The sequence below is a fragment of the Macrotis lagotis genome, chromosome 1 (genome assembly GCF_037893015.1).
Source record: "Macrotis lagotis isolate mMagLag1 chromosome 1, bilby.v1.9.chrom.fasta, whole genome shotgun sequence".
In the NCBI taxonomy this organism is placed as follows: domain Eukaryota; kingdom Metazoa; phylum Chordata; class Mammalia; order Peramelemorphia; family Peramelidae; genus Macrotis; species Macrotis lagotis.
Window position 1 is genome coordinate 308,090,736 of NC_133658.1, and position 24,409 is coordinate 308,115,144.

Here is a 24,409-nt window from a genome sequence, read left to right on the forward strand (position 1 = left end):
CTGTCTTTCTGCCAAAACTGGGGATACTTCAGTTTTCATTAGAAAAGCAAAGACCTTTCCGACTGAGGGTAATTTACATGCTAATGGGTGGAGACTTTTGGGGGAGTAGAGACCTTTGAGCTATATCTTGCTTTTTGTTGGTAATGGTTCCAGAATTGGACGGTATGGGTGGAGAGAGGAAAGTTTGGGACAGTAACTGTTAAGAGAGAGACTGTAGAGAAAAGAGTTGGGGAGTTATGGAAGAAAGTTAAGCATATCTAGGGGCTTTCCTGAAGTAGAGAGCCAGGAGAGATAATCATTAAATAAGGGGAACTGGGAGCAGAATTGAGGAGAGAAGTGGGTATTGGAGGGGCAAGATAAAATTCAGTGATGAATCAGGCAACAGGCATTAAGGGTTTATGTAAGCAGATGCATAAAAGAAGTAAAAGTTTGAGGTGTCCACAAGTAGAGGATGTTGTAAAACTGAAGCTTAGGAGAGAAACTAGGGAAAGATAATCCTTCATTTCAAAATAATGTGCAAAGATAGTGATTAAACTCATAGAAATCAGTAAGATAAGGTGAGAGAGTTTAGAAAGAAGTCCCTTGAAGACAGCTACACTTGTGGGTATAACTTGAATGAAGATCCATTTAAGGTCATACAGGTAGGAGGAGAACCATCCTTTTTTTTTTTTTAATGTTTTTGCAAGGCAGATAGATGGAGTTAAGTGGCTTGCCCAAGGCCATACAGCTAGGTAATTATTAAGTGTCTGAGACTGGATTTGAACCCAGGTACTCCTGACTCCAGGGCCGGTGCTTTATCCACTGCACCACCTAGCCTCCCCGTGAAGAACCATCCTTTCCTAGTGGAAAAAACCCTGGAGAGGCTAGGAAGGGTTCTTTTGTATTGTGGAATCTTTTGGCAGTCCGATGAAATCTATGGTTCCCTTCCAAAAATAAAGTTTTTAAATGTCTAAGGATACATAGAATTACAAAAGAAACCAATTGTTTTAAAATTCAGTTAACGGAATTAAAAAAAAGTTCATAGAGCCTCTGATATAGAAGATGGTCAGTATCAAATACTGCAGAGAAGTCAAGAAATTAAGAATGGAAAACGAGAATAGGTAAATTTGGAGGAAGCAGTTTCAGTTGGATGGTGAAGTTAGAAGTCAAATTTCAGCGGTTTTAAAAAAGTAAGAATTAAAGGAAGTGAAAGTACTGATTATAGTTCACTTTTTTTTTAAAGTGTTGAACCCTCCTGGCTTTAGTCTCTTGTCTGCAAAGAGACTTGGGAGCTGTTACAGATGAGGGAGTTTCTGGATCCTGATCAGAAAGAGACCTCAGAGGCTCTTGAATGAAGCCCCTTTATTTTATGAATTAAAAAAATAGTCCCCAGCAAAGAGATTGACTATCTGTGGCATTTGTCCAATATCTTTCTATTTGTTTGTTTGTGTACACATGTAATTTTTTTGGGAAATGTATTCAGCATCTACTTCATTTTTCTTCTATGATTGATGAGACTGACTTCAAATAATTATGTATTTCATTGAAGAAACTGTAGTATTTCTAGTTTGTATTGATTGCATGAATCAGTGAATTAAACTAATTATTTTCTTATCAACTTTTCTTTTCATTTTCTCTCATTCTTTCCCCCTTCCCTTTTTCCTTTTCTTTTCTACATTCTTGTCCTCTCCCTTCCTGTCTCTTTGTGACATCTGGCCTCTTTGTGAGGTGTTGACAAGTGCTTAACTTCAGTTGCTGTCATCTCCTTCCTGATTGTAGAGATGTAGAAGGCTCTTGGACTTCTCTAGAGTTAGCACATAGTAGGCCCTTAATAAATGTCTGGTTGATTGACTGAATGACTTAGTTCTGGCCTGCAATAGAAACTAGTTTGTGGTGTGAAGGCAGAGGCCTTAGGAGACTGGTCTGTCCTGTTTTAGATTTCTTTTGGGAGGCACACATGTAGTGGAAGAATACAGTCATAGAATTTAAAGCTAAAATGAGTCTCAAAGGTGGTCTAGACTAGCGATGGCTGGTTTCAGTTTTGGAGTTAAGCCCTTTTCTCTACGTTGAATCTGAATGTGAATTCCTCAGTAAAGAAACATAACTTCTACAAGTCAGGATAAATGTCTCACAATATATACATTATTATTTAAATTATATTAATTTAGAAATTGATTTAAAATAATTCATTCATTATGTATTTGTTCAGTCATATCATCCTGTCAAGTCAAGGAAATTTTTTATGTTAAAAAAAAAGAGTTCAAAGCACATGCTTCTAATCCCTACTGCCAGTTAGGTTGAGACTTCTGGACCTTTTAAATTCAGGAGCTGTACTGAACTAAAGCTGATTCAATATCTGTACTAAAAGTTTAGTAATCTCTCCAGTACGGCAGAGGCCTCTAGATTGCCTAAGTAGGGATAAACCGATCCGTGTTGAAATCAGAACAAGTTAGAGCTTCTATGTCTGTTAGTAGTGACTTTTGGTTGATGAAGGATGCTTCACTTCCAATCTGAATGAAATAGGGAGATCTTGTCCCAAATGGTTATGGTATTGGGAGAAGGAGGGAGGAACCCTAACATTCAAAAGTAGTTTGGGAACCATTCACTTTTTAGATGAAGAAACTGCCAAAAAAAGAGAGGCTGTGACTTGCCCAAGGTCACATAGCAGGTACTGGATTTGAACCCAGATTATTCTAGTATTTTTATTGGATTCAGAAAACTGGTTTCTTGGGTTTTCTGAAAAACCTTAATTTTTGTTCCATTACTTATTTGTTAAATGACTGGGAAATATCCCTTAGTCTCTATGTCCTCATATGTTAATAGAGGTCATAATCTTAACACAGCCAAGTTTACAAGGAAAGTCTTCTGGAGTGAGTAGTGCTGGGTCTGTTTTGAATTGGGGGGAGGAGCAGGAATGCATTTTGAAAAGTTCAAAGGGCATAAATATTATACTAAGGCTTGAAACTGGGACATGCTCAGGAAGGAATGTCAGAAAATTGAGATTAGTGTAATAATAGTAAAGAGGAGAAATTGGTTTAGTGACTCAACTCTCTTCCTAGTGATTGGAGAAGCTTGGGGCTAATCAGGAGTACATACTATTGGGGAGCACTATTGGAGCAGTCAGTGTGAGCCTGCTTTCTTAATTATGACTAGAAGATATCGAACAGTTAATCCAGAGATGTATGTAAATCTACCTTGGATCTTTGAACACCCAACTGGACCATCTTTTTAACACCTCTTGTCGCACCCTAGGGTTTGCTTGAAAGACAAGGGTGGAGGGAGACTTCTGCCTGCTTTCTTACCAAAAGGGAGGAGAGAAATCCAGCAGCAGCATCTACAGGAATAAAAGGTATAAAAGATTTGAGCTAGGCTGAATTTTGCTGAAATAATAAAATTAAAATATCAGTGAAAGAGAAATGTTAGAAAGTATCAGGTCCTAGCCCAGTCTATATTCCATTGAAGCTTAGTGTTCTGTTCAAAGACATCCTAGGGCCCCCTGTAATAGGCCCCATTTCAATTTAATTTAATTCAATATTTACTAAGTACCTCCTATCTTCAAGGCACTGGGAATAGGAATGGATTTATGATTTCATTTCAGGCAGGAACTCCTGATTGAGGAAGCTCTCTCAACCAACAAAGTTGAGCAGTTTATTTGCAACTTAAAGTCTGGAGAGGTGCCTAGAGCCCTGGGAGATTAAGTGAATTGTTTGAGTTCCTAAAACTAGTAGGGTCAAAAGTGAAAAAACTTCCACTTTAAGGCCAAATTCTCTGTCTGCTATACCCCTAACTCTCCATACTTAGACTTAGTACCATTGAGGACTGCCATCTTGTCCTGCTCATGATCAATCTACTTTGCCCTTGTTCTTATTGTGTATATGTGAGTCTGCTCCCCTTTGGCTTAGTTCACCTATAACTTTCAGGATCAAAATGCTCTTTTTTTGGCCAATGTGTATGTGTTTTCTCTCTTAAAAGAATACTCCTTAACAAACTTGAATCTAGTTGGAAATGCTGACAGCCTGGATAGCTTTGAAAGTTACATGTTGAATTTACATGCTTAAAAGGAAAAGTTAGCTGAACATTATAGAGATTTGTCCTCTTTTTCTGTTTTACCTTGCATAGGAAAACCTTTTTTTTCAACAAATAAGTTCTGACTAAAAAAAAACGGACAAAAAGATTTCATCTCCTTAAGGGCCAGAGCTGTCTTTGCATTTGTGTCCCCCCCCCCCCCCAGCTTACTGCTTTGTAGGTGCTTAAATAAATGATTATTGATTCATTCATATGCACCTCTGTTCTTTCCAAACTGGTGTCCTCCCATTTAAAAGGATTTCATTTACTCTATACTTATAAAGGAAGCTTTTGTATTATCTTGGATTTTAATTTTTTTTTTGTTTCCCTGTTACAATGCTTAATTAAAAATTGACTGTCCATGGTGGGAAACCTGACTTGTTGGGGAAGTTTTCTCTTCAAATGGTGGTATGAAAATACTTAATCATTTTGATCCTGAAGGCAAATAACCTGAATTAATTGTTGTAGGATTTAAAAATGTCTTCGTGGGTCAAGGTTAACAGAGGACAAACTCAAAGATGTGCTGCAGATAAAAGGTGAGGTAAAATACCCCCTAAATATTTGTGCTAGCTGTGTTTCTTTAGAGTTCAGCAGGTTAGTCAAATTAGATGAAGTTCTTAGTATTGTTTTATAGAGTTTTTACTACTAGTCAGTTGTGAGAAAAAAGTTGTCATTAAAGGAAATAGTTAGCTTTTGTGGGGGAGGGGCTATAAAAGTCTTTGAATATACCCAATCTTTCAATTCAAATAGTCACATTTGGAAACCTCAGTCCTCCAGAGTGTGGTTACTATAGATGTCACAAACTTCATATACTAAAATTTAGACATTTTTTTCCCTAGAACCCCTTAAGACCTATTTTTAAAGACAGTTCTTACCTGTTTGCTTATCTAGTTTCCAAGTGCACATAGATTATTCATACTTCCAAAGATTTATTGTTTTCCCTTCCAGCAAAGCAGTTTACAAATTTAGTGATATGGAAAATTCAGTCATAGAATACCTTGTCTAGCAAAGTGCTAGCTCAATGAACTATCTTCTTTATATAATTCATATTTGTTAAAACCCTTTCAACAGATGCATTTATTTCAGAAAATTTTGACAGATTTAAATTTTATAAAATAGTTTATTTAAATTTTTCAGAATGATTGGTGTGCTTTGAGTCTTTCATGGTTGTATCTATATTGTAACAGATTGACATGAAGCTGCAGTAATATAACTTAGACCAAAGACCCCATACCATTTCTGAAAATAGTGTTTGTTTTATTTTATTTTTAGTAGTGTTTATTTTAAATTTTTTAATAGTGTTTTCTAAATACCAATCAAAATTTAGCTGCTTATTTGCGATCTTTGTCATTTTAATGAAGTAAATTGATTTCCTAATGGTCAGCCATCAATATCAATTAAAATGAAGATTACTTTAAAATTAGGTACTGTATTTTTTTACTTTGGGGATTATACTTCATTAAGTGGGATTTCCTTGCTGTGGATACTTATTCTACATATTTGCAGATCACAAGTCTTCCATAGTTTACATCAGTTGGTGAGTTTCCTTATGCTGAAAAATTGATGTATTGGCCTGGAGGCTAATCTAGTCATCAAGGCTGGTCCTCTGGGTTCTCTCTTAAACCTTTCCTTCTTGAAAGCACCTGCCAGAGCTCATGCTTTGTTTGCTTTGCTTTTTAGAACCCAGTGTTGTGTCCGTACCTGTAACCCTCAGGTTCTGCAAAGTCACCAGAAGACCTAGGTTCTAATAGTGCAGTTGTTAACCAGCTATGTGACCTTGGGCAAGGTACTTATACGTTCTGGACCTTAGTACCCTCATATATAAAAATAAAATGAGGTGTTTGGACTAAGTGACTATGGTTAGTATTATTAACGTTTTCTCAAAATAGAATCATAGGTTACCTATTAGTTGCTGTGAACAAATGGTATGTAGAAGTAGCACCTGCTGTCATGGGCTATTATAGTTTAGGATGTTTGTCAATGAAGGAAAGGGTGTCTGAAAACACACTTGTGAACAATCCAGTCCTTGGATTCAAGAACCTTTATCCAAAAAATAACTGAAATCAAGCATGTTTTTTAGTTTCCTGAATCTTCTAAATATGTCTGATAAGAGACTTCTGGGGAAAATTTTTATCAAATTTTTTTCTTAATTGGTAAAAAATAAAAAAATTGGTAAAAATATGTAATTTATTTTTTTAAAGTCTTTTTTGGTTGAAAGTAACCCCAGTAAATGGAGCCTGACCAAACAACTTATTCCAATATGTGATTCAAAGACTCTAGTTCTCAGATTTAAAAAAAAAAATTCAGTCTTATTATCTGGTTGAAACTTTTCATTAATACTGTTTGGATGCTAAGCTAGCATTCTGGAACCTGAAAGATGGAAAGTAGCTTGCATGTGCAAAGGTGGCACTTGTGTTATCCTTGCTTGGTGTGGAAAAATGTCAATTTTAATGCCTTTTAATGTCTTTTCTATTATTCTTCAGAGACAGTGACAATTGTTATTTGAATTTCCTGTAACCCTTTAATGATGTTCTTTTTACCAGTTCTTTTTTTTTTTTTTGCAGCTTCTATGGGTTTCATATTTCCTATGCCTTACAGAAGTTTCCAACATTGTTCTTAGTTATTTGGCATTTGCATTAGTTTCCATTCTAAAGCAGAATTTGTATAATTTCCCTAATTTTTATTTTGGTTTGACTTAGAAATTTTGAGTATAGTTTTGTGTGCTATTTTGAAAATAAGAATTTTGACAGACCATCTTTAGATGACTGACATTTAGGCAAAAAAGTATCTGCAATTGGAATTCTACCTCAGACTTGTTACTTAAACACCCCCCCCCCCACATACACACACTCCAGTTTTCTCGTTTGTAAAATTGGGGAAATAGGAAACAAATGAGATAACATGGAAAGCATTTTGCATACCTTAAAGTGCTATATAAATGCTATTATTTATTTGCTACTTGTTCTGTTATTTAAAACTTTGGAACTTCCTTTGAACCTAATCTTTATACCAATCCCATGAGATTGGAACTCACTGGATTTCAAGGTCATGAATGAACCTAATTACTAAGAAAATTATTGAAAAATCAAGAATTGAGTCGAATGGTATGTGTAGTGACTAGCTTTTCTCTGAGCTAGAATAGCAGTATTAAAGAAAAACTTCTGTATCTAAGTCAGTGGCCTTTGACTTAAAACCTGGCTCTGCTGCTTATTACCTTTGGGACTTTGGGGGAGTTACTGCCTTTTGTCCTCAGTTTCCTCATCTGAAAATGGAAGAGAATTAAGCTAAATATCTGATCATTAACTTTGAAAGTCTCATATCCCCATTATCTTTCTAGGTTTCAGCTTCCTTATTAACAAAAAGTATCATTAAAGCCCAGTTCAACTAAAACTTGATATTTAGTCTGCTGTAGTTGTTAATAAATTGGTCTATTTTTCGAAAAACATTTGAAAGTTAAACAGTTAGGGGGCGGCTAGGTGGCGGAGTGAATAGAGCACTGGCCTTGGAATCAGGAGTACCTGGGTTCAAATCCGACCTCAGACACTTAATAATTGCCTAGCTGTGTGGCATTGGGCAAGCCACTTGACCCCATTGCTTTGAAACATCTGAAAAAAAAAAGTTAAACAGTTGGTTCATTTGTGTTTCTGTTACTTTGGATTATTTTAAGTTGAGCCATTTAAAATTTGTCATTTGAGTGACTTTTGCTAGATTTGGACAAATCAACAAAATCCAGTTTTTGTCTGCTAATTCAAATTTCTCTAGAGAAATATTAAAATTCAAATTGTTTTCAGTAAAAGCAGAAATGATGATGGCACTTTTCAGAGTGATTTTTTTTTTTTTTTTAGGTTTTTGTAAGACGATAGGGTTAAGTGGCTTGCCCAAGGCCACACTACTAGGTAATTATTAAGTGTCTGAGGTTAGATTTGAACTCTGGTCTTCCTGACTCCAGGGCCAGTGCTCTGCTCACTGTGCCACCTAGCCACACCCCAAGAGTGAATTTTTTTTTTTTTTAGTTTTTTTGCAAGGCAGATGGGGTTAAATGGCTTGCCCAAGGCCACACACAGCTAGGTAATTATTAAGTATCTGAGACTGGATTTGAACCCAGGTACTCCTGACTCCAGGGCCAGTGCTCTATCCACTATGCCACCTAGCCGCCCCCCAAGAGTGAATTTTTAAAAAAATCTTTTTATTTTTTAAAATTTCTCTTTAGTGGGTTACATGATGAAGATTCAATAGACTAATAATAAGTTGGGTGTAATTGAGATATAACATTAAATATGTTACAGTATTTTCTCAGTGTGTCCCTTTATCTAAACTTAATAATTGTGCGAATGGTATTTTGGTAGACCTTTTTATAGATTTTTGCTTGAAATTATATAATGGCTAGATAAAGACAAAGGAGAAATCAGATCCTTTCTAGAACATTACTGAAACAAGCATATTTTCATATTAAATAAATAACCTTTTATACCTTTTAACAGCTTCAAAGAGAAATAAATAACTCTGTTAACTATAATTTTCTTAGGCTAAAAATGAATAACAAAAAGTTAGTTTATTCATGAAGTTTTATTCTCTAGGACCTTACTAAACCCGTGAGTGGATGATCTCATTCAAGTGACCAACCCAGATAACAAAATTTTGGGGTCATTTTATACAGAGCGGACAAAGAAGCATAAAACTGAGTCAGGCAACCAATGAGATTTCATATAGATGACATAGTTCTACATCATGATCCTCTCATAAGTTATAATATTTGCTTCAAGTTCCTATTGATAAGACTTCCACTTGGGCTGGTGAGGGAATGTTTAATAATTGGTCCATTCCTGCAGTATGAACTTTGTTTTACTGTAATTAATGAATCCGTTCCTTAAGCTATTGCCCATCACATTTTACACCTGCAGATTGATTTTTTAGAATCCAGAATCCTAGATAGTTGTGCGCTGATTGCTTTTCAGAGCCCTTGACCTTGAATATGGCATGCTTTCTTTTGACCTGTTCAGTCTGTTGTCCAGCTGTTTGAGGTGTGCTAAAAACCCTGGAGTCTGTGCCTTATTGAGTTGTTTTTCTTCAGTGGCTTAGAGGAACCAATGGTTATGACTAATTCCAAGCGGGTTTTCCATTACAAGTTTATAGCTCTAGTATTGTTTAAAATAAATGACTTGAGAAGGACAGAAATGTCCCCTCCACTTAGGAGGTGTTTGAGGTGAAGCATTATGTTTGTAGGTGAAACAAGACATTCTATCTTTGCCAGGTAGTTGTATCTTGAGATTTCCTTTCTTTTTGCTGTACTATTGGGTTCCAGATATCCTGCTGTTTTTCTCCTTGGAGCCGGCTGGCTTTCTTGGCATCAGTCAGGCTCATTTGCTAGGAAACTCTGTAAGGCAAATGCAGCTTCCTTTTAACTTATGCACCTCAACCATCTGTTAATGCCTTCTCTTGGTCTTCAGACTTGGCTACTATAATCAAGAAAAGGGCTGAATCAAGCATCTGTGCTTATCCTTTTTGTAGAAGAATATGTTTCCCAGGCACTCTTTAACCCTGTGGGTCCAAATTGCCAATAGGAATTCTAGTTTTGTCCTTTATCCATTCATATAATAGTTTGCAGTAGGCATTTTCTTATTTTACTTGTTTCTTTGTGCAATTTAAGCTGTTGGTTGTCTAATTAATTCAAGTTAAATTCAGCCGAACACAATCAAATGTACTGTAATATAAAGCACCAAGATCCACAAATATTCATTAAATAGCTACTTAATTTTTTTAAAAAATTCAGAACTTACAAACAAAAAAGCATTACCATACCCACACAACATAAAAAAGATATGAAATTATGAATTTCCATTTCATACTGCTTACTTTTTTCTAGTATAAATTTTATAAAAGGACATTTTATGTCCTCCTTATTTTTCATTCCTTCTGAACTTCTTTGTTGCTCTTGTTTATTTAAAAAAATATTTTAATGCCCTTCCTTTTTTGAACATTACTGTTTCTACCCTTCCCTCATCTTACCCCATTTAAAATCTGAGAGAAAGGGGAAAAATATTTTGCAAATAAGCATAGTTGAGAAAACTTAATCTGCATAATGGGCATGACCCAAAATGTACACATTTCTCTTTCTGTATCTTGTGTCTGCCACCTCTCTGTCAAGAAGGGAGGTATCCTCAAAGAACGGTTTGATACAAAAACAAAAATAGACATTCCCTCAATGAACTTTTGAGTTTGTTGGGGAAAACAGCATGTCCATGTATAAGTCAACAGAAAAGATAAATATAAAATAAATACTAATTAGGCTGGGGGAAGCTTTGCCATCTGAGACTATCAGAAAAAGCCTCATGGGGCTGACAGTGGCCCTGGAACTGAGCTTTGTAGAAGACTAAAGATGTAGATAATGAAGGGATTCCATTCCAGTCCTGGAGTACAACTTAAGCAAAGGCAAGGAGACTCAAGACCAAATGTTCTAGACAGGGTACAGCAAGTAGGCTAATTTAGAGTGCTTTTGAAGAGAAATAATGTGTGATAAGCTTGGAATCATAGGCAGGGACAAATATAAAAAAAAAAACAAGCTAAGGGATTTGTATTTTGTACTATGAGCAATAGATAGTCACTGAAGTTTGGTGAGCAGGAGAGTGAGAGACCCGTGCTTTAGGAGTATCACTTTGGCAACTGTGTGAAGGATGAATCTTTAAGACTTGGAGACAGTTAGGAAGCCATTGAACCTCTTGCTAGAAGCTACTAGTGATCTAGAAAATTTGCTTTTTCAGGTGGAAGATGTATTGTATATAAATAATAAATATAAAATAATGCACAATAAGTAAGTAGGAAGAAATGTAGTCTTGTATAGTTAATAGAGTGCCAAATTTGCAAATCAGAAAGACCAGTTGAATATGGTTAGGTTAGCTAATATTTCTGAGTTTCTGGTACCTCCCTAAGACTTACTTGAAAATGTAAACTGTATTATCGGTGGGCGTTCTAGTGAACTTAGGTACATTAGAAAAATTGCAAAATACCATATAAGAGATAGGTGAATAAAGGTTATTAACTATAGACCCCAGGGCAGTGTTGAATATAGTAGATGTTTAAAAAATGTCTTGGATTTGAGTTTGTTGAAATTTGTGGTCCTAATAAGTGGGAGCCTTAAGAAAGCTTTGGTTTAACCTCCAGGGGTATGTGCTCAACCAGTAGATGGATTGTATGCCAACCTCCTTAAATAACCAATAGCTTATCTCCAACACAACCAACCTTTCCTCCCGTACTCTGTCACTTGTCACTTTAACTTCGCTGTTCAGTCTCCCAACCTACCAAATATTTACAGCAATAGATTCAAAAAGTAACATTGGGAAGCCTTATGGTGGGTTTTCTCCAAACAAACCTTGCTCCTACCCTCTAAATTACTTTATCATTGGAGATAGAATATTCCAGGTCAGTGATGAACAAATTAGAAACCTTCTTCCCTCCTTTCTCATTTTTTTTTCATTTTGGCCCAAGATAATAAATAATATTTGGTGTTAATAGACTTTTTTAGTTTTTGCCAGGCAAATGGGGTTAAGTGGCTTGCCTGAGGCCACACAGCTAGGTAATTATTAAGTGTCTGAGATCAGATTTGAACTCAGGTACTCCTGACTCCAGGGCTGGTGCTCTATCTGGTGCTCTATCCACTGCGCCACCTAGCTACCCCACAATAGACTTTCAGTTCATGAATCTCTTTCACAACTGTCATTTTCTAGTCAGACGATTTTTTCCAAGCAGTAAAAATGGGGTTAACTGATTAATTTCAGGTGAACCTTTATTATATCATTGGATTAAGCAGGAATGAATGAATTTTGATATTCATCTCACCTAGCATTCCCCTAACCTCTCTTTTAGGCCTGACATGGGAAGGCATTAACATTCTCTGAGATTGACATTCTTAAAGTCATCAAGCTCCTCCTCACTCAATCCAAATATCCAGTCACTTGCCAATTTTTTTTCATTCCTATCTCCATAAAATCTCTTACAGCTATACTTTTGCCTCTACTCACAGTTATTACTTAGGTCCTTACCAATTCACATGGACTGTTAAAATAGTCTTTTAATTTCTTCTAACCCCAAGTCTCTCTCCTCCAATCTAAAGCTGCTAAAGTGATTTTTCTTTCTTTTGTTTCCTTTTTGTCCGGTTGCAGGTAGAGATAGTTTTCATCATTCTTTAAGGGGTTTTTTTTGGCAAGGCAATGGGGTTAAGTGATTTACTCAAGGATATTTAGGTAATTATTAAGCATTTAATGCTGGATTTGAACTTAGGTCCTCCTGACTCCAGGGCCAGTGCTCTATCCACTGTATTGCCTACCTGCCCCTTTCAAAATTTTTGTAGAATTTTCTCTCTCCCCCTTATACTCCCCCCACAGCAATCTGATATAGATTATACACGCACAATCATGTTAACATATCTCCATATTACTCATACTGTGAAAGAAGAATCAGAACAAAAGGAGAAAAAAAAAGAAAAAAACAAAAACATTTTAAGAAATAAAAATAAAATTCTTTGATTTGCATTTGGACTCCATTGTGCTTGCTCTGGATGTGGATGGCATTTGCCACAGAATGATTTTTCTAAAGCACGGGTCTGAGCAATTAATTCCAGTGGTTCTTTATTAATCCTAGCATTAAGTATTATTTTGTCCATTTTAAATTTCAACTTTTTATATTTCATGTATATAATTATTGATATGTGTTTATAATTTATAAAGAAGTAATATACACATTGGGATTCATGTTGATACTTTGTTTCTGGTAGAGCAGAGATGTCAAACTCACTGCTGAACTGGATACTTAAATCAGATTAAAATGTAATTTGAAAGTGTAACCGAATAAAATAAAAGTTTACAATATAGATAACATTAATTTGTGGTTTTGTGCTGGAGGCAGGGATCTGTTTCAGTTTGAATTTGATACAACTAATCTAGAAAATGGGGATACATGGGGTGACTGACCTTAAATATCCCTAAGATATTTAAATACCACAGTTTGAACTTTAATGTTAGTGAATCATTCTTTAAGATTTTGAGTTTTTTGGTAGATTTGGATAGTTTCATGGCAATATAGCACAGAGAAAATATGTGATATATTGAAATTTAAATGTTCTTTTAATTAATGTTTAAGTACCCTGGTTTGTACCAACACATAAACAGTACTTAACATGAATAGACTTTTAATTCTTCAGTATCTTCCTTTCACAACTCTTACAGTCAATGTCAGATACTTTTTCCAAATAGATAGTGTTAATTAATTTTGCTGAAATTACTAGTGGTTCTGGTGCAACTAGTATAAAATATTACCCAGATTTTCTTTGGAAGGCATATCTTATATTAAAACTAGCATTGTACTTGATTATTTTTAGAGTAGTTAGTTTGAGGGAATCAGATTAACCTGGAATTTCCAGTGTTGATTTTCAAAACAATGTTTTGGTAAGTTTCAAAGTTTAATATTTACTTGATACATCTTCCTTGTGATAAATTCACTAAAGCACTTATATAAATATACAACAAAAGTAAAAAGGAATGTTGAAAGAACTTGAATAATTTTTATTTTATCTTCTGATAATTTATTAGTTACTGTTTTTGAAAATTCAACTTGTAACATTGGATCTGTAATTTCATTATATATATTAGAGTTGTAAAGACCAATATACTGGGTAAAATGCCTTTCTGTGTATAACTTTGCATTTATTATATTTGTATATTTTTAGCATAAATCCTTATAAACCTCATCTGATCATTTCTCCTGGAGATGGTCACATAAAGGAAAGTGAAGACACTAAAAGGTAAAGTTTTTACTAAAATGACTGAATTTGTTAAAGGTTTTAGAAATTATATATATCATAATAGCTACTCTGATTTGGTTATAACTAAAGATAATATTAGTTGCTTCTTTGGTAAATAGCATGGGTTAAATTCATCAATCTTCAGCTGAATGCTAATAGAAGCAAAAGGAGAAAGTTTCAAATGGTGATATCCTGATTTAATTTTACCTCAGTACATCACTCAGTACATCTTTTGACCTGCATTAATTAAAATATAATTTTTGGAAAAAATGAAGTGGAAGCTTTGAATGCTTGTCATCTAAGTCCAAATTTTAATCTCTATATTAATGGGCAGAGTTAGAGGTAATGATGAGGTTTCCAGTATGTCCAGAAGAATATTGATGCCAAGAACAAAAGCAGTGAACTTATGATTAGCACAGTGCTTTGCATAAGGGTTTCATTCCATATTTCAGAGGAATGTCTAGCCTGCTGGCATTTTAAGGCCTTTGAAATCATTTGATCAGGTACTGCCTTGACCATTACAATAAATCTAGGAACTTTTTAGGGTGAATTAATTAAATATTTGATCAGATATAGCAGACTAATTTTTAAGTTTTGACCCTTGGCAGAAAAAAAGTTCCCCACCCCTGCCATATTTGAATGAATGGATAATTTGTGAGAGATGATGAGATTGATGAAGTGTCAGGGAAACAACCATGTAAAGATATTCATCAAGGGATTAGAAATGAGGAGCCCCAAGTATGGGAAGTATTCAGGCCTAGTGAAGTATATTTGGAAGTCAGCATTTTAGAGGTGATAATTGAAGCTTGGAATTTTAGGAACAGAAGCAAAAAAAGAGGTCAGAGAATAGGATCTTGGGAAATAACTACTTTGTCATGAAAAGAAAGAAGTTTCAGAAATGAGGAGAATGATGGGCAGTGAAAACCTTTTTGAACAAACACTTTTTTAGCTAAGTGATGAGAAAGGAAAGAGAAGTATTTAGAAGTTTGATGAAGGGTAGTCAATAAACATTTATTAAGCATCTACTCTATGCCAGTTCTGGAATAAACTGTGAAGATACAAACATGGAAAAAAGACAGTCCTTGCTTTCAAGGAGCTTACAGTTTAATGGGGGAAAACATCCCCCTTCCTTCCCAGGAAAAAAAAAGAGCCAAAAAATGGAGAGCAGCAGGAGGAATTGGGGAATAGTACTTGATGAGGAGGCATAGAGGAAAAGTTGGAGAAATCCTAGAGTAGCAGCCAGATGGGAAATGAGGTGTAATGAGTTCAGCTACCTCTTTAAATGGAGATTTGTGGATTTGTAGCTCTACTCGCTAGTTGAGGGACAGACTCAGCCTGAACTTACAGAATGATGATGGTGTCCTAGTAATGAGCAAGTCCAAGAAAATCTAGAAGTGTGAGAGGGGTAGTACAGATGGAGATTTTTTTCCATACTAGATGAGAAACTTGAGAAAATTTTTAACTGGAAGAACAAGTAGCCAGTAGGGAGGAGAGATGCTAAATTTGAAAAAGAGAAAGAACAAGTGACAAATGAGGTGTCATGGTTCAGGAAAGAACATGGGGTTTAGCAGTAGAATGTCGGTTCTGCCACTTGTGGTATGACACCTGCCTTTCACCATTTGTGAGGTAGTTTAATTTCCCTTTCTTTGTCTATAGAGGTAAAAATGTGACTTTTCTAGTAGATAAAGCATCGAACTTGGGAATCAGGATAGTTAAGTACCTGTGGGTAGATTACCTCAGGCCCTCCCTCTTTAGAATGGAGGCAGAAATAGTAGAAGTGCCTGTGTTGTTTTGAGGATCAAATAGTTAACATTTGAAAAGGTCTTGGTATATTTGATTTTAAAGTACTATATAATATTAGCTATTATTAATATTGTCATCATCATCTACCTTAGAGGATTAATGTGAGAATCCAAGAGTCATGCATATCAAACTGTAAATAAATAAGGAATTTTTTGTAGAACAAGGTTTATCATTTGGGAGATGGATGGGATCTGCATATGGATGGAGGGAGAAGCTTTGCAAAAGAAGTCTGGCTAATTTCCCAGAGAAAGGATGGCTGACACAGGGAATTGGGGGAGTAAGGGAATGGGATTAAGTGACTTGACCAAGATCATACAGCTAGAAAGTATCAAGAACTTGAGGCAGGATTTGAACTCAGGATCTCCAGATTCCAGGTCTGGGTTCCTATTCCTGCATGATCTAGCTGCCTGGATACAGAGAAATTTTTAAATAAATAGGAGAGTGAATAAAGAAATCTAAATGGTTCTTGATCTCAATAAAGTAGGAAGTGAAATCATCTGTTGACTATAAAGGGAAAGGGGAACAAACAGTTCTCAAAATACAAATTGTGAGTTATTAACAGAAATATGAGTGTTCCAGATCACTAATAATCAGGGAAATGCAAATCAAAGCCAATTCTGAGGGTTTTGTCTTATATTCAGGAAAGTGACAAAGGCAACAGAAGATTAAAAATAAATAAATTAAGTGCTTACTATGTGCCAGGCCCTGTGTTTAATTTTGGGGATGCAAATACAAAAATTAAGAGTCTCTTCCAGTAAGAAAAACACAAATAGGGGAGAGAAAACACGTAGGAGAATGATGGGCAGGGAAGGAAACTTTATTTTGTGGTGTCAGTGGTAATCATTTGAACCTCAGGATAGCTGATTGATATATCCTTTCTGGAAGCTGATCAATAAATCTTTTCTGGAATAATGATAGTATTGTAGTAGTGGTTACAGTGGTAGTAACCTGATGTAGGTGACTTTCAACTCGGCTTTACAATTTGTCTTCTTTTTGAAGAAAGCAAGATGATTAAAATTATTATCCAAAATGGTATGTCAATAGTAGTGATCAAGGAAATGATGCCATTTGGCATGATTACCATGTTCAGAGTACAAGATAGAATAGGGATAAACTGCTTAGAGAATGGGAAAGCAAGATGGCCCAGGTTGGGTGGGAGGTGAATTATAATGCAGGGACTAGACATAAACAAAAGCTGAATGTAATAACTGTATCCCAGGAATTAGAGACATAATTTCTAAAGGTCCATTTCAGATAAGAGGAAAGTGGGACAGCAGCAGGGATGATTGATTATTAGTCTGAATGATTGGCTGGATGAGAATAATCAATATTAGAGGGAGTATCGAAAGAAAAGCATGATAATTTCACTGTTCAAGCTATCAGCTGATCTAACTTCCAGAAAACCATTACTAATTACATAATACATTCTTGCATACATGCGCACGCGCGCGCACACACACACACGCATTGTTCAGTTGTGTGCAACTCTTCAGGACTACATTTAGGCTCTTCTTGACAAAGGTACTGGAGTCTTTTGTAATTTCCTTCTTCAGCTTATTTTACAGACGAGGAACTAAGGCAAACAGTAACTTGCCAAGCATCACACAACTGTCTGAGGACAAATTTGATTTCAGAAAGATGAGTCTTCCTAACTCCTATCTCCATTATGTCACTTAACTGTGCTCCCCCCCCCACCTCTTTCTAATTCTGTCTTTCTCTTCACATGTGTATACACACACACACACATCTTTATGAGGCTAAAATAAAATAAAATGCCTTTAACCCCAAAGGTAGGAAGAAAGGTTTCTCCCATATATGTCAAAATATTTATAGTACTTGTTTTATAATAGCAAAGAACTGGAAACAAAGTAGATTGAGGAATGTTTAAGCAATTGTAGTATCTGTATGTAATAGACTATTAGTTTGCCATAAAACATGAATATAAAAAATAAAGACACATAAGAAGACATGAATTGATAAAAAGTGAAAAACTAAGAAAGTAATGTATTACACTATAAGTACAACAGTATAAAATAGAAAGATCAAATAAAAATGGAAACTAAATGTAGTGTAATTACTATGAACCAAGCTTGCATCCTATATGAGAAATAAGAAAGTCCCTCCATTTGCAGGGGTAAGGACTGTGGGTATGGAATTTTTAGGTTTTTGCAAGGCAAATGGGGTTAAGTGGCTTGCCCAAGGCCACACAGCTAGGTAATATTAAGTGTCTGAGACCTGATTTGAACCCAGGTCCTCCTGACTCCAGGCCCATTGCTTTATCCACTGTGCCACCTCGCCATCCCTTAAATTTCTTTTGAAAGGTTTTATTTATTTTGAGTTTTACAGTTTTTTCCCCAATCTTGCTTCCCTCCCCCCACCTCCCACAGAAGGCAGTTTGTTAGTCTTTACATCATTCCCATAGTATTGATTGATTTAAGTTGAATGTGATAAGAGATAAATCATATCCTTAACGAAAAAACATATAGCATGAGATATAGCAGAATTACCTAATAAGACAACATTTTTTAAAAAAAAAAATTAAAAGTAGTAGTCTTTGGTTTTTGTTCAAATCTAGAATTTTTTTTAAAAGATTTTATTTATTTTGAGTTTTACAATTTTTTCCCCTAATCTTACTTCCCTACCCCTACCCACCATAGAATGCCAGTTTTTACATTGTTTCCATGGTAAACATTAATCCAAATTGAATGTGTTGAGAGAGAAATCATATCCTTAAGGAAAAAACAAAGTAAAAGAGATAACAAGACCAGACAATAAGATACCAGGTTTTTTCCCTAAATTAAAGCTAATAGTCCTTGGTCTTTGTTCAAACTCCACAGTTCTTTCTCTGGATACAGATGGTATTCTCCATTGCAGACAGCCCCAAATTGTCCCTGACTGTTGCACTGATGAAATGAACAAGTCTATCAAGATTGATCATCAACCGGGGCAGCTAGGTGGCATAGTAGATAAAGCACCGGCTCTGGAGTCAGGAGTATCTGGGTTCAAATCTGGTCTCAGATAATAATTACCTAGCTGTGTGGCCTTGGGTAAACCACTTAATCCCATTTGCCTTACAAAAAAAACCTAAAAAAAAAATTGATCATCAACCCCATGTTGCTGTTGGGATGTACACTATTTTTCTGGTTCTGTTCATCTCGCTCAGTATCAGTTCATAAAAATCCTTCCGGGCTTCTCTGAATTCCTATCCCTTCTGGTTTCTAATAGAACAATAGTGTTCCATGACATACATATACCACAGTTTGCTAAGCCATTCCCCAATTGAAGGACATTTACTTGATTTCCAATTCTTTGCCACCACAAACAGGGCTGCTATGAACATTTTTGAACAAGTGATGTTTTTACCCTTTTTCATAATCTCTTCAGGGATATAGACCCAGTAGTGGTATTGCTGGATCAAAGGGTATTCACATTTTTGTTGCCTTTTAGGCATAATTCCAAATTGCTCTCCAGAAAGGTTGGATGAGTTCACAGCTCCACCAAGTTACCAGTAAGTTTTCAAAAGTAAACAAATAAAGAGAAGGGGAGATGGAGGAAAGTGGAAAAATTTCTCAATACTTTGGGATTGACTACAGTAAAATAAAGAAAAACAACAATGATCTGTTGTAATTTCAGAGGTCTTCTAGTATTTTCCCTCCTACTGGTAGAGGATTATAGATGTTTTTCTTCACTGTACTTATTTAATGCAAAGGAGGTGGGAGGAGAAGATGAGTCATTGGTATGTGACAGTAAAATTTAATTAACATAAAACCCTGACAAAAAAGTCATTTGGGGCAGTGGAGTAAGGAGTCTATAAGCTGAGTAGAGTCCTCAGTAACAAAATTCTTATTTATCAACTAAGCTAGTGCATCAACATTTGGCAGTTTTGTGGACTTTTCCTGAGTCCAGGAATTTTTTTAAAAACAAGTCTTAATAATGCTTTAAATTCAAATTCAGCAATTTATTAAGCACCCTACTATATGCAAGACATTGGTGATAGACAAAAGATTTTAAGTCCCTTCCCTTATGTTCTAAATTTTTTATGAAGTTTAACAAAGGTATTTGTCTCACTTGTATTAAAAAATGAGATTTTGGGGCGGTTAGGTGGCGCAGTGGATAGAGCACCAGCCCTGGAGTCAGGAGTACCTGAGTTCAAATCCGGCATCAGACACTTAATAATTACCTAGCTGTGTGGCCTTGGGCAACCCACTTAACCCCATTGCCTTGTAAAAAAAAAAAAAGATGAGATTTGTGTCAGTTTAGATTAATAATTCAAAATTTCAAAATGCTTTTCCTAACTATAAATTCTTGAAAGTATAAAATTTAAGAGTTACTGTTGATAGAGATTAGTTTTGCTCAGGTAATATTTTAGTAAATCATAAGTAGAGTGTCTACTGAATAATATCAAAGTATATTTTTTCATAAACTTCTGGGGTGTCCCTTGAATCAGCTAAATGCCATCAATACGGTCTAGCTTCTTGACATCATTTTTGTTCACTTTGGGAGTTTTATTACCATTTTGACCAGGGAAAGAAGGCAAATTTATAGAGATCTTAAATGGAATCATTTTCCTTCAGAGAGTTTTATGAGGAAAGGCAGCAAAAAGAGAGTATTGAAGCCTCCTTTTCAAGCTCCTTAAGGCCAAGGATGGATTGACTTCATTCTTTTGTCCCCATTTATTAAATAGCACATTGCACATCATAAGCACTTTAATGCTTACTGTATTTGTGGAATGTTGGAGAGCACTGTGAAAATTTTCAGTATTGTGAAAGAAAAATATTCCATTGAACAATATCTTGAGATGTATAGACTTTTCTTTCTTGTTTCCTAAGCTAAAGATCTCAGTCTTCTTACAGCAGTATTTCTGAATGCAAACTATCCTGAAGATAAGCAAAATCAATAACCCAATTCTCTGCTGCAGACTGTGCTTTGTCCTCTGGCACCTTGGATGGTTTTTTTTGATGAAAGAGGAAGGAATAGGATGTAGTTTCCTAGGTTTTCAGAATTCAGAGAGAATGATAGTAAAAAAAAAATGATACCCAGAAATGTTGATTCATAATATCTTTGTAAACATAGTATATACCCAATGGACTATTAAAGATTTTGTATGACTTTTTGGTGCTGATCTTCAGCTGTATGTATCTTAAGAGTTGAATGTAAAGACTATAATAAAAACTCCAAAGAAGAAAATCAGAGAGACTTGTTTATCTTTGAAGAAAATAATTAACTGCTGCCTTCCTTCATGTCTGCATCTAGTTGGATATTCCTTGTGGACTAAACTTATTTGGTCTACGTTATGATTACTGGTGAATAGATGCTCTCATATAATATTTTGCTCTTAGCTTATATTTCATTTCTACCTTCTGGTAAGGCACAAGAAAGGGGACTCTGACCTGCATAATACATAGATCATTCTGTATCTGAATACTCTTTTCAGTTATGCTTTTAGAAAGAAAAAAGAAATTTGAATACCAAATTTTTAATTGTTTTCTTTTCAGAGTATTCTGGATTCATTTCATTCACCAAACTTCCATTAAAAACTTGTGACATACAGGTCTCTGCTCATGGACCTACATTCTGGTTACCTAGAATTTACAATTTTATGTCTTAATTTCCTTTGCATGAAGATCCAGTTAAGATCTGTCTTTCAGGTGTGAAATTAGGTCTTGTTTTTCATAAGCACCTTTTCCAGGTTCTTGTCTCATAACTTTAGAAAATATGTTGTAAAAGTGTCTCCTGTGTCATTTAGATATGATCATTTTGACTTTCTGTCCAAGAACTTTGCAAACAGTACTAAAGAGACATCTGGGTCAGAACTTTACTGTATTGACTTGATGGTAAAGAGATGTAAAGTTATCTTTTTTTCTGTCAAAAATAAGCCATGGAGACTTAAGTGGTTGTTGAAAGAAATAATAGATTCAACTTTTATCTTTAAAGACTACCATTCATTTAGATGTCTTAAAGTTAAAAGGATTAGTATTAAGATAGCCTGGAAATTGCTGTTAATTGAAATGTGTGATAGTGTTTAAAGGAAATAGATACATGAATAAAATACTTTGTTTTCATTTGTACAGTAACTTTGAAGAATTATTGGGGAAAGAGTATGATTATTCTAAAGGAAGTGAAGATAACTATGAGAGATACCAATATTCCCATAAAGGTAACGGTCTTTGAAATTTCACTTCTATTTTTTGAATTTTGAGGAAGTTATATAGATTTGTTGGTTTTTGGCAGTCTTTTATTTATTTTTATTTTTGTACAAATGATATTTTTTATACATTACTAAAATATTCTTGTTTAAGAGTAAACATAATACCCCCCCCAAATAAATGTAGACTCTCATCAGAAATAAAGTAAAAGAAAGAGGAAAAAAATTGTGCTTCATTCTGTGTTATAACACCATCAGTTCTGTCTCAGGTGGATCACTTCTTTTTTTTTTTTTTTTTTTTTTTTGCAAGGCAAATGGGCTTAAGTGGCTTGCCCAAGGCCACACAGCTAGGTAATTATTAAGTGTCTGAGACCGGATTTGAACCCAGGTACTCCTGACTCCAGAGCCGGTGCTTTATCCACTGCGCCACCTAGCTGCCCCTGGATCACATTCTTTATGATAAGATCATCATAAAGCTACTTCCATATTTTTCCCATCATTGCTGTTGCTGATCGCAACTCCCTCCATTCACACCTCCCCACTACCATATACTATATTTTCTCTCTCCTTTAACTCTGTCCCTCTTCTAAAATGTGCTGGTAGGGTATCTGAGTGTTGTAGCAGTCTGATTACTAGTCCTGGGGCCGAGAGGCCCCAAGCCCACATACCACCCCTGAGTCTCAGCAACCACCCAGCCCCTGGACAGGCCATCCAATCCAAGTCCCTTACAAGAAGTAAAAAAGAAAATATGTTATATCTGACCACTCTCCCCCACGATCCACCCTCTCCTCCATCACTCACATCCCCCCACTCCCCCTGTCCCTCTTCTCTCCTTTTTACTCTAGATGTTTATACCAAATTGAGTGTAAAATGCTGTTTCCTCTCTGAGCATATATTGCAATAGCTCATTGTAAAAAAATATATGTATCTTTTATGAAATATCTAAGCCTATTCCACCTCTTCTTTCTCTTACTCCCAGTACATTTCCTTTTTAGCCATTGACTCCATTTTTACAATATATCTTCTCTCCTCTATCTTTTTTTTATTTACTTTTTTTAGGTTTTTGCAAAGCAAATGGGGTTAAGTGGCTTGCCCAAGGCCACACACCTAGGTAATTATTAAGTGTCTGAGACCGCATTTGAACCCAGGTACTCCTGACTCCCAAGGCCGGTGCTTTATCCACTACGCCACCTAGCCGCCCCATATATTATATCTTCAAATTCAGCTCTCTCCTGTGCTTCATCTATAAAAGTTCCTTCTACCTGCTCTATTGAATGAGAAGTTTTATATAAATATTATCAGTATCATTTTTCTATGCAGGAATACATGCAGTTCCTCGTCATTAAGTCCTTCATATTTTACCCTTCTCTTCCACTCTATATGCTTCACCTGAGTTTTGTATTTGAAGGTCAAATTTTCTGTTCAGCTCTGGTTGTTTCAACAGGAGCAATTGAAATTCCCCTGGTTCATTGAAAGTCCATCCCTGGAAGAGGATGCTCAGTTTTGCTGGGTAGTTGATTCTCGGTTGCATTCCAAGCTCTTTTGCCTTCCGAAATATTATATTTCAAGCTCTACAAGCCCTTCAATGTAGTTGCTGCTAAGTCCTTTGTGATCCTGATTGCAGCTCCATATTTGAATTGTGTCCTTCTGGCTACTTGTAATATTTTCTCTTTGACTTGGGAGTTCTAAAACTTGGCTATGATATTCCTGGGGGTTGTTTTTTTTTGGATCTCTTTCTTGGGAGGTTGGTGGATTCCCTCAGTTTCTATTTTGCCCTCTGCTTCTAAGATATCTGGGCAATTTTCTGTAGGAATTCTTTAAAAATGAGGTCAAGGCTCTTTTCCTGATCATGACTTTCAGGGAGCCCCAAAATTTTTTAAATTATCTTTCTTGAATTTGTTTTCCAGATCAGTTTTTTTCTTTGAGATATTTTACATTTTCTTCTAATTTTTCATTCTTTCAGTGTTGAACTATTATGTTTTGACTTTTTGCAAAGTCATCAGCTTCCTTTAGCTCCATTCTATATCTGAAGGATTTATTTTCCTCAGAGAGCTTTCTTATCTTCTTTTCTATCTGGTCAATTCTGCTTTTTAAAGCATTCTTCTCCTCAATAACTTTTTGAACTGTTTTATCCATTTGACCTATGCTGATTTTTTAACATGGTATTTTCTTCAGAATATTTTTGGATCTCCTTGACTAAGCTGCCGACTTCTTTTTCATGTTTTTCCTGCATCTCTCTCATTTCTTTGGCAGTCTTTTTTTTTTTTAAATGAGACTTGTTGTTTTCTAGATGATGACCACAGTAAGGACCACCGGAAAGAGAAACTCTATCAACAGTTTTACCAACAGATTCAGAATGAATATGATAAAGAAAGACCTTCAGATTGCACCATTGTTTCCATTAACAAAGACCAAAGGTAGGTGTATTTCATTTTATTGGATCAGATACAATCTTTGAAGCAGTGTGGTGGACTGGGTAGAATTTTGAATCTGAGATTCATTTTCTACCTGTGTTACTGTCTCTGTGACCTTGACCAAGTGATACTTGAACTTTCTGAACCTCATCAGGAAGGTAAGATGATTGACTAGATGAGCTCTTGTCCCTTACAGCTCCAGATGTAATT

The 24,409-nt window shown here is 35.5% G+C and overlaps 1 protein-coding gene and 1 long non-coding RNA gene across 2 annotated transcripts in view; both read left to right on the forward strand.

Moving 5' to 3' along the window:
• The window catches only part of LOC141495228 (uncharacterized), a 186,638-nt gene that overhangs the window by 147,741 nt on the left and 14,488 nt on the right, over positions 1-24,409 (forward strand). The window contains exons 7-9 of the mRNA XM_074196368.1: positions 13,763-13,837; positions 21,712-21,797; positions 24,076-24,202. Of these exons, the coding sequence (XP_074052469.1) occupies positions 13,763-13,837; positions 21,712-21,797; positions 24,076-24,202 (288 nt within the window). The remainder of the gene's footprint in view (positions 1-13,762; positions 13,838-21,711; positions 21,798-24,075; positions 24,203-24,409) is intronic.
• On the forward strand, positions 3,313-6,161 carry LOC141505497 (uncharacterized). Its single transcript, XR_012473618.1, has 3 exons — positions 3,313-3,328; positions 4,513-4,580; positions 5,725-6,161. It is a non-coding gene; the product is annotated as an uncharacterized LOC141505497 (long non-coding RNA).